This window comes from Apteryx mantelli, chromosome 5 (assembly GCF_036417845.1).
Source record: "Apteryx mantelli isolate bAptMan1 chromosome 5, bAptMan1.hap1, whole genome shotgun sequence".
Classification (NCBI taxonomy): Eukaryota; Metazoa; Chordata; class Aves; order Apterygiformes; family Apterygidae; genus Apteryx; species Apteryx mantelli.
Genome location: NC_089982.1, coordinates 56,534,484 through 56,549,551, shown reverse-complemented (window position 1 = coordinate 56,549,551; position 15,068 = coordinate 56,534,484). Strand labels below are relative to the sequence as shown.

Genomic DNA, 15,068 nt, shown 5'->3' with positions numbered 1-15,068 from the left:
AATTCCAGTGTAGAAATTTTCTAAACTTTATATGCACTACTTAAAGAAATCCAGTTTTCTGTTGATCATAATTGTTTTAATATAAAAAATGAAACTATATAATGTGTTGTATGCAGAGGTAAATGTGAAGTTGCAGAACAAATCTACACTGCTACTATTACAAACTTAAAAATGATGTCAAATACTACTTTTGAACAGTCACAGCAATGTATTTGATTGATTGTTGTTTAATTACAGTCAGGGAGATAGGAATTTAGTTTGAATGGTGGTCTTAAATCAGTGGTTGTAGTTAAAACTTGTTTCCTTGGACACCTATGCATCACTGAAAATGATCTCATTTATCTATTATAAAATTAGCTATATCTAGGCCCTGAAATTTTAGCGAAAGGTTTAACAGGCACTTTAGTAGTTGCTACAAATCCTAGTGGTTTCATTCTGTTGGAATTTTTCAGAATATAAAGGGTCTGGTCTAGTCTAGTCTGGTCATGATGTAATTGAAGCCTTTTGATGACCAAGGATGCTACTGATGTGTCTTTTAGCAGCACTGTTTGCCCTCCTTTCACACAGCCTTGAAGTGCTTGTCAGGCACCAGCCATCTCTCTTGAGCGGTGGCCAGTTCAGCTGTTGCAGATTTTAGCAGCTTTCCTCATTTCCTCCTCCATGCTGCTGCTGCATTGCCACCAAAGCGGCCTGCGGCACTGGGCTGTCCTGAACTAGCTGTAGACAGATCACATGAGAAAAGGTGGCTTAGCTTTCAGGGGGACTCTGCATCAGAAACTCCTAAATTGTAATAAGGCCTTTTCTTTAATGAAAAGATAGATAGGGAAAATGGTGGGTCTTACTTGAAGCGGTATGTTCCTGGTAACTGGGTTCCTGGTCACTGTGTACTGAAAATGGATCAGCTTACTCAGAGGAAATACAGCTGCAAGTCTAGTTACAGCCAGGGCTAGCAGTATTTGATCTGCTCTCAAGTGTGCGGGAGGTGCTGTTTGCAGGGCTGAGAATTGCAAAAAATCTGTTTGTTAGGTTAAATACAACATCAGGTTCAAGGCTGCAGGGCAGGCCTGATGCTGTACTGGTGGGCCAGCACGTCACACATGGTCTTATAAATGGCCTCAGGCATTAAGTGTAGCCACTGCCTATATGATAGCCCTTCTGGGGGAAGGAGTGAGTGGTTTTATTAGCCAGCTAAGGCCCTACAGCTTTTCAGGAACAACATACAGAAAAAGTTTAAATAATAATGTTCTTTCCCTTTTAAATGTTTTTTTTTCCTTGCGTATTAGAATATGAAACAAACACTTAAGGTAACTAGCTGAAGTTTTAATTATCACACAATGCAATTTCCTGTTCCTTTATAGCTACAGAATGTTAAAAATATAGCAAGTGAATGTTTAAGTGTGGAAGGGGAGGCTTGGTAAATCTCTTCACCTGCAACATGGAAAATGTGCCACTGTCTATCACAAGTTTCCCATGTCTTGCAAGTAAGTGTCATTACAAAAGGCATTTTCAGCCCTGTGCGTTTCAAAGGAGCTTCTAAAGCAGAAACTTGCACTTAAGACTGCACGTGCACACAAATCAAGACAGAGTGCACACCTCTGAGAACTCATTGCCATCCAGACTTGAGCAACAGAAACAAACTTGGCTGTACTGATGACAATGCTCAGTTCTACTGGGATGAAAAACGATCATGTCGGCTAAGATGCTTAAAGTGAGGGAAAACCTGTGCTTGCTGTTATTTTTAGAGGTGCATAATTTACAGTTGTTAGGTAAAGCCTGTCTCATTACATTTCACATGGCAAAGTGCAATAAGCAAGGACTAAGATAAATCTATATCCTGCCAGTGCAAAGTTTTCAAAAGCAACTTAGTGAATCAAAGTACAAGTACAGTTCATAGCATTGAAAAGCAAGCCTGTTCTTAAAGCAACATTAACAGGTAGGTAGGTAGGTATGTATGTATGTATGTCCTGGGCTGCTGCTAGGATTTGCTCTTAGCAATATAATAGCTGTTAGCTACCAATTTGGGAAACCCAGAAGTTAAGGAGTGACTGTATTCACCAAGTTCTGTAAACAGCACACTGCTGCTGTACAGCCTCCCCCTCGCATCGCTCACACCACTGCTCAGGGCAGGCAGCAGGCAGCTGCAGTCTGGTGCTTTTGTTCACAGCAGCAGTGTTGCAACATGCTTCTAGAAAGGCTGGTTGGTTGAGTCTGTTAGTCCCAGAGTTTGTATATTAAAAATCTCAGGCCTGAATGAGAGGATCATGCAGCTTCACTGCAATCAGCTTCATCCTAATATAACCAGTTATCCTTAATTATGCCCATGTCCCTGAAAATTATGTAATGGCATTTGCTTTTCCATAATGACTTGGTATCATTACCTGGTCTTTATTGTGGTAGTAAACTATTGGAAGCTAAAACTCAGCAAGTTATGGCTACAGACTTTTGCTAACATAGATACAGGTTAAATTTAACCCATAACATTTTCATAATGGTTGCACCTGTCTGTATGTAGTATGTACTACAGATATGTAATCTGGATGATTTAAATCTACTTCCTAAGGGAAAATGTAAGTGCTAAACAGGTGTAGCAGTAATAAAGACTGTGCTACAGAGAATGCTATTAAAACTATAAATTCTTTTATCCTTATTATATGCTACCTTCTAATAGCTGACATCTTCTGGAATTTGTATTCCTAATGTTTGAGACCCAGAAGTCTCAAACATTGTTGAGCTAACCGACCTTTGGCTTTCTAATCTTTACAAGTACTTCACCGTTGTATTCTCCTATAAGTGTAGTTGTTTGCACAACAGCAAAATGTCATTGAGCAATATTGCTTCCTCTGTGGTAGCTGTTGTAATTACCCTTCTTCTTGATAAGTTTATAAAAAAATATTTCCAAAGTTCAATTTTAAGAAAACTGATAATCTTGCTTCCTACTTGCTATCAATCTTATCACTGGCAGGTGTAGATAGTTTTTAACTACAGAACTTATATAGCTAATTCTGTTTGGACTCTGAGGTACAGGGTGTTTATGGCATCTAAAACCAGTATGTAGCCTGTGCAAGTATTAATTCCCAAGGCAGAAGATCAGCATCTTCACACTGGCCTCAAGTTTGGTATTACTGAAAGAAGGGAATTGCAGACTGAAAACATCTAAACCTACTTATTTTCTCCAGCTATTCAACTTCAACTAGAAGATTTTACTCCCTCCTCCCCTTCCAGACTTTCCTTGAACATTTAATTAATTTCAAATTATTTAATTCTTATTATTGACATTGCATTTTGATCAGTGCAAAAGGATCAGTAAGAAAGGATCAGAGCACCCTGACAGGTTATCACCCAGCTCTCCAAAGCATCACTGCATGCTCTAAGGGGGTTGCACTCTCAGCCACATGAAGTCTTTGCTTCCTTCTTCAGTGGCAGAGCCTGCATTTCGGATCACCTGTACTTCTTTAAAAATACTATTGTTTGAAAAATTCACCAGCAGAAGAAATACCTAGGGAGGGGAGTTAAAAGAAGGGTGTTTTGCCTATGCCAGAAGGTGAGGAAAGGGACCTTGCCCATGACTACAGTCTGCAGTGCTGCTCAATCATTTTGACACAGTGGTCTGTATGCATGAAGATACAAAAGTAGTCTCAAGTCGTGCACATTCAAACAAGTTGTGTAATTTCAAGACAGTAATGTAACCACACAAATCAAAGGTCTCCAGACTTCAGAGTGGGCCATCAGTTTATGAAGAGATACAGAGAGTAGACAAGAAATATACAGTATGCATTTTTACCAAAATCTCACAAGTCATTTGTCTGGGTAGGGCAGAGAAGATTGACATCAAGCAACTTTTCACAAGTCATCTGCCTGGAGAGGGAGAGTGCCTCTGATACAATTGTGGAAATGGTAAGAGAGCTCTTCACACTGGAGCTTTCTGATAAATTTGACATCAAGCAACTCAAAAATTTCTAGAGCCTTATAAGCTACAAAAAGCAAAATTTTAAATGAGTTAACATTTATTCAGTTAAAAATTTGACAGGTAGTAATGGTCACATGAACACCAGGGAATTGTATCTACATCTCCTGACGTCAATATGAGCCGCACTTTTTTTTTTTTTTCCTAACTTATACAACTCTAATGCCATTTAAAAAATACAAAACAAAACTGAAACTCAAGACACTGTGAAATCAACACTGCTTAAAAACTCCAAGTTCAATATCTGATATACTTTAAAATAAATACTTTTCACCTTTCTTGTTTAAAAAAAGCAAAACCCACCAACTGCTTTCAAAGCAGTAACATCTTTAAGACCTTTCCCAGAAGTGTTTCATAAATAATTTCCCATTGATTGTCTATTAGTGCAGCACCTCTCAGTCTTAGCTGGGGTCTCTATATTAGGCCATACAGTATTTTGTTGAGACACAGTGTTTTGTTTTGTGGGTTTTTTCCCCCTCCTTTTTATTTAGGTACAATTTCTTTGAATATAGCATTTCATGCTGGCAAAATTCATGCAGATGACATAGCATGAAGCATAGCAGAGCCTAAAATTACCTGTTTAAAAAAAAAAAAAGAGAGAGAGAGACAAGGAATGTAGTGTTAAAAATCATGATACTGAAAAAGCAACTAACCAGTCTCATGGACAACCAAGACAATTTCAAATGTTCTCTCACAGTTGTCTCATCTACTATGATTTGCTTAAATATATCTTTTTTTATCCAAATTCACTTCAAATTCAACTTTTTCCACCAGGGATATGTAAAAAAATAAAAATTATTAAAATTAGTCTATTTTTCCCTTTTAATCAAAATAACCATTTTTGCAGCCCTCTGACTGTACATCATTTTAATGATTTCAAATAGAGAAAATTACAAATCTGACGTTTGACATCTCCTGATGCCATGACATTTGACACACTCATAACAACACTTGGGTTAAATCTCCAAAAATATAAACAGTTCTTGAATTGACTTCAACATTCAAAAAGGCCACATCTGTAAACCTTCCGTATATCTTCATGCAAACTCTAATCCTAAGGGACACATAGGATTACTGAACAGGCAAATGAGCCTCCAGATGATTCTCTCTCAGAGGCAACTGTGCAACTTAGAGTCTCCTTCAAAGGAAGCTATCGCCATCAGGCCTTTCCCCTAGCCACATTAAAACACAAAGCCAACCAGTTTTAGAAGCCTTTTAATCTTGCACTTTGAGCCTCAAAGGATCACCATATTAAAGAAACATTTTCCAGAAATGTCTCTCTTGACAGTTTTATGCATGTTACGCCTTGATGCCCCCCCCCTTTTTTTTTAACAGTTTCACTGACTAAAGAAATAAACTGTTTCCAAATAGTCTTTTCAGTAAAGTGCTTGTTATTACTCCAAAAAAGGAAAAGAAAGTGCTATTTGACTCTTTAGAGAATTTCTGTGAAAAATTGCCTAATAAAGCTTTATTTTATTTATTTTCACATAAAGCTGAAATGAGACCTATCTGTTGTAAGGATACTGGGTTACTGATTTGGGTGTTTGGCAGCAGGCAAGGTGCCCACCGAAGGTGGTGACACACTGGAACCGTAGTGCAGAAGGTAAACCTTCTAGATGAAATGGAAGGCATATAGAGAGCTCCTACTAGAATCCTTTCATATTTATATACAAATATATATTAAATATAATATAAAAATAGCTATACTCTTTTTCTCTGAAATTATCCTAGAAGCTTTTCTTCAAATCCTCATTCATCACAGGCAAACAGTTTGTCTTCTAAATGCCAGGCAACTATGCTGTATTTTTACACTCCATTATGTATCACCAGAGCATTTCTTCATAAATACAACCCTCTCCCTAACCAACTCCTTCCCTTCTGTCGCAGTCATTCTGTAATGTGCAGGCTCCACAACCTGCAGCACCGCAGCATTCATTACCAAGCTATTTATTAGGATGTTGCAAATAAGTCTATGACTGCAATACAAGTCAGGCAGAAGCGAAAGGCTGATTAAAAAAGAGGAAAGAGCCTGGTCATCTTCCCACTAAAACTCAAGGACAGTTCAGCAATTGACTAGTGGTGGAAGCCACAGACCCTTTAAATATGAACCTTTTAGCTGTTAGCTGTCAAACAAAGCATTCGCACCCTTGCACAGAATCAGGGGGAGGGTCTCTATACTCACTTTTTTTTTTTTTTAATTAAAGTTTGCCTCAGTCATGGCAGGAATGTTTCAAAGGCATGCTATATTTTTCCAGTTTCTTTGAATTTCCCCATCTTCTGTACTTTCTCTATTAACTGGTAGTTTTATTATAAGCGAAGGACCTCTCTCTGAGGTTACACAAAGCTTCGTGATCAAAGCATACGTTTCTCTAGTTCTCTTCCAGTAGCCATGCTATTGTCATCATCTAATTTCTCTCACCTGGTTCAGCCTTGTTACTGACAGATCTATAGCAGCACACCAGAGCAGCTGGGGAGGGGGAGATGGGAAGAGACATTTAAATGAAGCTTTAGATAAAAAGCTGCATTATTAAACTGTCTGGCTTGGGGGGGGGGGGGGGTTGTTGTTGTTTTGGGTTTTTTTGTAATTCTCAGTGTAATAGCTTATTCAACCTATTTTACCACTATGCAATAGTTCTAACAGCACTATTAAAGCTCTCCCAGTTTTCTTTTTTAGTGCTAGATTATTATCATAATTGGTTAAAAATTTTATCTAACCTATTTTTTATTAAGCAAAAGTACTGATAGCACAGACCTCTAGTTAACGCAGCTTAATTTAGACACAGATGGAATGGTGTGATAGGCATAGTGGAGCAAGGCAAGATTTCTTTAGATAAGACTTTACAGAAATGGGTTTCTGACAATTATTCCAGCTCAGAGAATGCCAGAAATCCCTTTAAAGGACTGGGAATTTCTTGCTGTGTTTGGTATTGGCAACTAGTTCTTGCTCCAGGTTCTCTTTGGTACTATATTTCTCACACTCTCCTTCCTTGTTCACTACTGCGCTTTTTGGTGCCAAACTCTTGCTTTATAGCTGGGGAATAACAAAGATCTAATGGAGGGACAAGTGCAGCGGCAAAGGCCAGCCTTAAAAGGTAACCAACCTACCAAATGCTTGCTAAGCTGGTGTTACCTTCCTGTGGGTTTGGTTCATCCAATAATACAATCAAACTGTTTCATAATATAAAATAGTCCATTATCATTTGGTTACATTCATTCAACTTCTCCTCAGTATTCAAGATTAATCCAGCTTTCTCTCCCTAGTACTAATTTCAACTGTTTTTTGTTGTTTTTTTTTTAAATTATCAGATCTACCTTCATTTTCCTCTGAAGTTGTCATTTTCACAAACTAGTACCATAAAATTCTACTTAACATTTACTTAAAATAGCACATCTTATCTGTTGGATCTTTTTATTATCTTTATAAAGTGAAGTTGCCTTCTGAAGTCTTAGTTCAGTGATATCTCTTAAATCAATAGCCTGGTAGTGTCAAATGCAATCATGATCTCCCCCAACACATACTTTAAACACCAAAAAAAAAAAAGCAGTTTCTTTTTTTTGTAAAATCAGACTACTATTCCTACTCCTGCAAAAGGAATAATGTCTATTTTAGATCTACTAAAAAGAGCATTACCCTCAAGGCCCAAGATGTGAGAGACCACTCTGTTTCAGGTTAGTGTTTGAGGGGGAGGGAGGGCCACTCAAAAACGCTCATGACCTCAACTCGGACCATTACCAAAATGAACACAATACAGAAATAGCTATGAAGTAGATAGATACACAAGTTAGTCTGACAATGTACTAAGACTTCAAAATTGAAAATGGTTACAGATTCAAGACATTGTAATTCAAGATGTTCAATGTTATCACCTGAATTAAAATCAAGGCACTATGGGGTTTTTTTGTTGTTAAAATGACCCTGAATCAGTTCTGACTAAAGAAAGGTCTAATTTTTGAAGGAGAATAAAAAGATTCCAACATATTTTAACAAGTTACAATTCTCACCACAGAGAAAGTGGTTAAAAAGTGCCCAAAAGGTTATTAAATGTAAAGATACTTTTGTGCAAATTACTCCTATAACTGAAACGTTCTTGAAAATTACTGTCATTTTTTTTAAACCTTTTACATAAACATTTCCAACTATGAACTATATCAAAAGATAGCTTTGGGGAGTAAAATTCCAAACCATCCGCAGGAAAGCAGTGCAAATTCCTATTTTCCAAATAAAATGATGAATCGATTAAGAAATGATTGATGATATTCATGAATCTGAATGTCCTGAACCCTGATGCATGATCACCAGTTCAAACAGCTTCATCAATAATTTAACCTCGAGAAGTCAACCAACCGACACACTGTACCTCACCGAACAGACCGCAACATCACAGACAAAGCACAAACAAGAGACTTGTGCCCACATTAAAGGTGAAAATAATGATGCATCATGTTGTAAACAAAAGGCTAGAACAGAGAAAAACATTAATCTGAGTATGGTGTGAGAATTTAGGGAAACATATTCAAACCTACAAATAACAGATTACGTTTTCATGCATCATATAAAATATTTTGCTCTTTCTCCTTTTATGCAGACATATACACAATATTTTACAGCATCTGTACAACAGAGAACTTGATTTCACATAACATTTTGAAAAAATTTACTGTCCCATAGTTATCTGAAAAAAATTAATTTTTGGGGGGACTATATTCCGGGCATTATTGTCAGCTAATTCAAACAATTGCTCCATGTCCATTTTAACACTTTAAAAATTTACAGGACTGATAAAAAACACCAATATTTTCAGCATCCCTCTCATTTCAGTCACATCTTGAGATTTCACCTGGACAAATTAACACATGGCAGCAAATCCTTTCGAACACAGGAACTGGGGCAACTATCGAAGCTGGCCGTGTCCCCATGCTCATCTTGTGGCTTTTCTTTAACAGATTCCAGAAATTAGAAGATCTCAATACTGTGGTGTTAGAAAGCCTTCGTACTTGTAGCTTCGTAGCCTCAGTGCAACTGTTCATGGAACAGCCCCTCCTGGTAGTTTGCTTCAAAAAGCAGCAGAGCGGCTGCTATTGTGGCTGCACTTTGGAAGGATCACTCATCTTGTCAGTCCTGTGCCGGGAAAGCTGCTGTTGCTGCTGCGATTGATGCTGCTGGTGGTGGGACTGAGTAAAAGTGCTTTGTTGTAGGGGGAAAGCAGCAGAGAGGATAAGCTGAGCTGACTGATTTCCATGAAGTAACCTGGATGTCTAAAGCATGCAAAGAGAAAAGGATTATTTTTCCTGCGGCGCTGAGAAAGAGAGGCCTGGCTGCTTTTTAACTTTTCACGTGGGTTCATTTCAATTAATATAAACTTCTGCTTTGGTCACTTAAACTGAACAAACAATGCAAAGATTAATTCATACTAGTACAGCTAATTAGAAAAAACAGTATTTTCAGCATCTGACCAGTTGATAAAGCAACTGTAACTGATTTTTGTAATTTCCAGTGACAATGGGTAGGAACACATGGCAATTTTATCTTCATTTAAAATCACAAGAGCCTAACAGGGCTCAGGGAATCAGTTTTAACATGTCCAAGGGGCTGTCACTGCAGTCAAATGAAAAAACAGTGCATGACTTCATCCTCCAAAGCCAAAGTTAACAATTAAAGAAACTCTGCCACATTTGCAGACCCAAACGTCCATTCTGAAGGAGATTAAATACTATTTCCAGTAGTACTTAGTCTTAATTTTAATCATTTTAGATGATGGTATTTAAGAAAAGCAACTAAGGATGGGTATAATGCACTTGAATGTCTCAATCCAGAACAGTTCTGCAGCAGGAAGTAAACCACACTGGTTTTTGTACCTACAGAATTAGACTGCAAGAAGCCCCTGTGAGCAGAGGCAGGAAAAGTACCAGTCTTTTATCCCTTTAAAGAAAGGGGGGGGGGGGAAGAATTTGTATTATTCCAAACTCTAACACTTAAGTAGTTTTAATTAGAAACCTAAATTTTTGCCTAGAAAGAAATTCTAGGACAAGAACAGACCTTTGGAGATCTTCATGTTTCACAAAATTGTCTTCACCAGAATGAAGTCAAAACTCTACAAGTTTTTTAATTTAAAAAACCAGAGATATAGACACCACCTACCTGCTAAGTAGCCTGCTTGTTACAATATTTATCTGTGGTGTGAGAGATCATGTTCGAATCTGTGATCTGGTTCAATTCATCTCAAGACTCTCAGTCTCCTAGCACATAAATGAGAGCTCCAATGCTCTTCAGCTTGCTCTTTGATCAGAAATTTCAACTTGCAGCTGAAAAACCTTTGCCTGATGCACGACTGAAATAGGTGCATTCCTACAAAAATCTTTTTTCAACAAGGCAGTATTTTCTGTCAGTGACCTAGTCAAGGAAATTTTGACTCAGCCCTAAACAGAACTTGAACTATTCCTTCTGCATATAAAGGTAAGTTCAGCCTCCAGTTACCTACTGCATTGTATACATTCCCCCTAAACACAGGATCCCTCACATTTAGTCCAAAGGGGAGACTGCACATAGTAAGAAAGAGGAAATACTTACTGATTGCAAAATAAGAATTTTAAATGATGTATATTCTTAGAGCAAAAAAAATGCACATTGCCAGAGTACTTTAAGAATGTTAAGAACGTACACAAACTACATTGTGATAGCTGCATGGATTCTCTCTCTCTTTTTGGAGAAGGAACATTAGAGGTCAAACTAAGATGTTTAACCCACCCCTTTTGGGGGGCAATTCCTCTCTAATGTTCTAAGCTAGCAGCATATTTCCCTCACCAGCAGTACCTTCTGGGTGAGCTACGTCCCAGTGACTAGTCAGAATCAACAAACAGCAGAAGATTTGCTTATCAGTTCTTCCTACCTTCTGGTTCTTACCCTCCCCCCCCTCCCCCCCCCTTTTTTTGAGGTATTTCCTATTTCTTTAAACTCCTTGACTTTTGCCATCCTTCTCATAAGGCTCACAAGGTTACCTGCTGCTCAGCCACTCCTGTGGCCTAGATGTTATGTACCACGCGGTTATGGGGACATGCCTTGCTTTGGGCTGCATGCTGCTTCCAGAGCAAGCAATTCTGTGCAAGACCCTCTCTCACACCTTCTTGTGTTAATATATAAGTAGAAAGAATTGCAGGGTGTTTTAAAAGGAAACATCTGTCCCTCTGTCTAGCATTCAGTGAAGAGCAACAACTGAAGTAGGGATGGGGAAGAAGGTATAAAAGAGAACCTAGCATGGAGTGAAACTATGGAAAAGGCCATCACACTTTAAAGGTAGTAGGATTTTCCAGAATGTCTATAAAATAAACTTATCTCATGTATCAGGCTTGTTCAGAGGTTACCGTTTTAAGCACCGTGTTTTCAGATGAAGCGCCCCTATGATAAGGTAACAATGCTGGAAGCATCAGTACTTTGTAAAGTTTCTAGAGAATGCTGCGTTACCTGTAGGAACTGTTGTGGGTGCTGGGTCAGCTGTGGCTGAGCTGGTGGCTGAACTGTGGTGAGCTGCTGCTGATGTTCTTGCTGACTTTGCTGCTGCTGCTGCTGTGTTATTGACAAAGTCTGTGGCTGCTGCTGTTGGGCAGCAAAAGTGGGATAAGCTGTCACCACCTGTCCCATAAACATAGTACTTGGTACCATTACCGCTCCACATGCTACTGGGGCCGTGACAAGTTTTGTTACAAGTTGCTGACCTTGAGAAAATCTGATAAAGGAAAAAGAATTGGGAATTTCTTTAGGAAAAAAAATAAAATAAAATCAAGCATCAGGTGCAGTTAAAAAAAAATTTAGTTTAACAGCTATATCTATATACTGTACATATAGTTAAAAGAAGAAAATGTGATTTTTTCAAAGTCACTTCTTTCCTTTTTGACTATGATATAGCTACTTAAGCATATCATTACAGTAAGTCATTTGAATATCAGTCTTCAAGATTTACCTGATCTGCCTATCCTGTGTAAAAGTGGTTACTGCAGCAGTGTTCTGGTTATTGTTCTGTGGTAAGCTTGAAGGAATCTGGACCACATTTCCTGTTGTTGGCTGAGAAATCACCATAGTGTTATACAAAGGGGCCGAGAGTGCATTCTGTGACTGACTGGCAAGAGAAGACTGTTGGTTGTGTCCACCAACTACATTTTGTTGATTATGCTGAAAAAGAAAAATATTTTATAAATTAATCATTTGAAAATAGCTATAAATACATAAAAAGAAATACCATGAAGATGATAAAATTTTATTTGCAAGTTTAACTGTAGCATAATTTTTTTCACATCTCTAAAATCATAGTCATTCACATCTTATTGCTAGGAAGTTTTCATGACTAAAAAGAATTCAAAATTGCTTTTAATTCAAAATGTTTTTAAAAAAACTTTTCACTAACAGACAGGATGCACACATTTTTTACACTTTGAAAAAGTTCTTTCCCCACCCCAAAACTGACACCATTAATTTTAAGCAAAGTTATTTTTATAAAGGAATAAAAGTAACAGCAGGTATTACAGCTCTTCTCATTGTCATTGCCCATATTTTAAAACTGCAAGTGTTTTCCTATTATAAATGAATCCCTAATTTAAAGCAAGACAGGTATTTCTACTGATTGCTAATTTGGAAGTGGGACTGGTCTAGGATGTCTGAAAATCTCTTTAGATTAACTTTCCCCCCTCTTAAGGATATATTTTCAGAATTTTTCAGCTACTTGCATCGTGTTTGTTCATGATCCTGTCTTCTACTCCTATAGCATCTCTGTCTTCTACTCCTATAGCATCTCTGTGCCAGACTTAGACTAAAATGTGCACATCTCAATCAGATTCATACAAAGTTTAGAACTAGCATAACCAGAAGATGATAAACTGTCCACCCCTACAGTCTGCCTCTTCCATTTAACTGGGGGCTGCTGGGGAGAACCCATTTACAAGATTGTTTCTTCCGTGCCACATCAGCACTGCCCTGCCACAATAAGAAAAAAGTGGTGAGTAGAAGCAGAATCCAGATAGGCTTTTATAAGTTGCAGTAATCTAATCAAGAAGTTTAGAGTCAACCAGTTTTAACTAATTCACACTTCCAAATATAAGAAGGTCATAGAAGAGATTTTAAACTGAAAAATGGAGAACAGCTAACAGCTGCAGGATAGCACATGGTTTAAGTTGATGCATTCTTTAGAGGAGAAGTCATGAACTCTGAAACCTCAAATAGGGATAGGAACAAGTTGTCCAAAGGAAACAGTTAAGAACAGTTAGAATGGAATCCCATTTTAACATGGCACAGAATACAAAAACAAATCTACACGTGTTTTTACACAAATATTAAAAGTTTGAGCAGTAATATGCAGAACAAAATACTTAAAACAGGGAAAATGACATAATAAACAACTGGAATATAAATATGCTGACAGAAGTCAAATCAGTGATTTAACACTAACGCTGAGTATACAAGAAAAGACCATGCCACTGAAGAAACAATGTTATATGTTAAAGAAAGGAAAGAGTCAGACTAACAAACTAACCATATAAAGCTAGAGTCCCTATGGACTGAAATCCAGGGGGGCACAGTGAATCTGTTGATAAATATGGTATACTGAAGCAGATCATAGTCTTTACACAGGTTAGTCAAATCTCAAGTATTGTTTTTTTCTAAAGGAGTCAAAAGAGCACATGAACAACAGATATACTGGGATGCATGCTTACTTCAATTTCCAAAATTTAACATATCCATAGATAGTGTGAACGGAGTGCAAATGAGGCGGTGAACAACCCTGCTGGCAGCACTAAAGCTGCCACCTTTAAAGTCCACCTTTAGCTTAAGTACTGGCAATGCAGTTCTGCTCTTCCCAAATCTCAAGACAAGGGTATGGAACTTGGAGAAAGCAGACAGTGACAAAGACCATAAGTATGAACAGCCTCCATAAACCAACTGACCAAACCAGTTAGAGCTCTTCAGCTTGAAATAAGAGGCTGCTATTGAGATATGTATGACAGAGGTCTTTGAAATCACATACAGCCCAGAGAAGGTGAAAAGTGAATACTACTCAATATGTTTTCCAGTAGAAGACCTGGGTGGAAGGTTCAAAAAAACCACCACCACAAAAACAAACAAAAAAAACCACCCCCCCCCCACAACCACAAACAACCACAACCATATATTTCTGTCAGCAGTAAGTAAAGCTGTATAACTCATTACAAGATACTGTGGTTTTCAAAAGTTTACATGGAATCAAAAAGAAATTGGATAAACTCATAGAAGAAAAATCCAAAGGCAATGCTGTCACCTATAGCATCTAACTAAAATTGCTGAAGAGTAGAAAAGCCAACTGCAGCAGCACCACTATATGTTTATCCTGTTCTTACGCTTTTCTAGGTATTTGCTGTTGATCACTGCCAGGACACTGGGTTTCAATCTCATCTGGTACAAATATTATCATGTTACATGTTCCGTCAACTGAAAATTCAAAGAAATTCAAAAAAGGGCAAGCTAAAAACTTTTCTTGACACTAGTCTTTCCAAAAAGCTACCTGTTAATTATTTACATTTGTAGGTTTAAAATAAAATGACAAGATCTGAAATTGTACTAGCAAGAACAGAAATGCACTTCAACTATGAAATCTGGAACATGAAGAACTGAACATGTTTCCAATTATTTCAATGGACATTGTTCTAATATTTGGGGGGGGGGGGAGGCGCCTGAGGGAAACAAATATTGTGTTTCAGCTCTGATTTTGAGTACATGTTCCACCCAGCAAAATCACTAATAAGAATTTTACCTGTGTTGCTGTACTCTGCAAAGGCTGTTGCTGTATCATGTGTGGAGTACTTATATGACCGGTGTTCATTCCACCTTGAATCTGATTAGTCTGAACAACTTGACCTTGCATGTTTATTGGTGTAAGCTGCTGAACATTTGAAGAATTTCCAGAAGTAAGTTGCACAGACCCAAAGTTGAGTCCAGAAGTTGACTGCTGCAAGAACATCTTAAAAAATAAACAAATAAATAATTCCACAAGTTAGCTTTTGAAAAAAAATCTTAGATGTTTAAGATGTTACAAAAACCAAATTTTCTTATTTTTAAATAAATATAAGATCAAAAACATTTTAT

The 15,068-nt window shown here is 37.6% G+C and overlaps 1 protein-coding gene across 7 annotated transcripts in view; it reads right to left on the bottom strand.

Annotated features, from left to right (window-relative positions):
* Positions 1-6,511: 6,511 nt before the first annotated feature.
* Positions 6,512-15,068, bottom strand: part of CLOCK (clock circadian regulator) — a 68,597-nt gene continuing 60,040 nt past the window's right edge. For all 7 annotated transcript variants that reach the window (XM_067298039.1, XM_067298044.1, XM_067298040.1 and 4 more), the window contains 4 exons: positions 14,737-14,943; positions 11,920-12,128; positions 11,424-11,685; positions 6,512-9,220 (listed from right to left, as the gene is read on the bottom strand). In XM_067298039.1, coding sequence (XP_067154140.1) covers positions 9,041-9,220; positions 11,424-11,685; positions 11,920-12,128; positions 14,737-14,943 — 858 coding nt within the window. In that variant the 3' untranslated portion in view covers positions 6,512-9,040. The remainder of the gene's footprint in view (positions 9,221-11,423; positions 11,686-11,919; positions 12,129-14,736; positions 14,944-15,068) is intronic.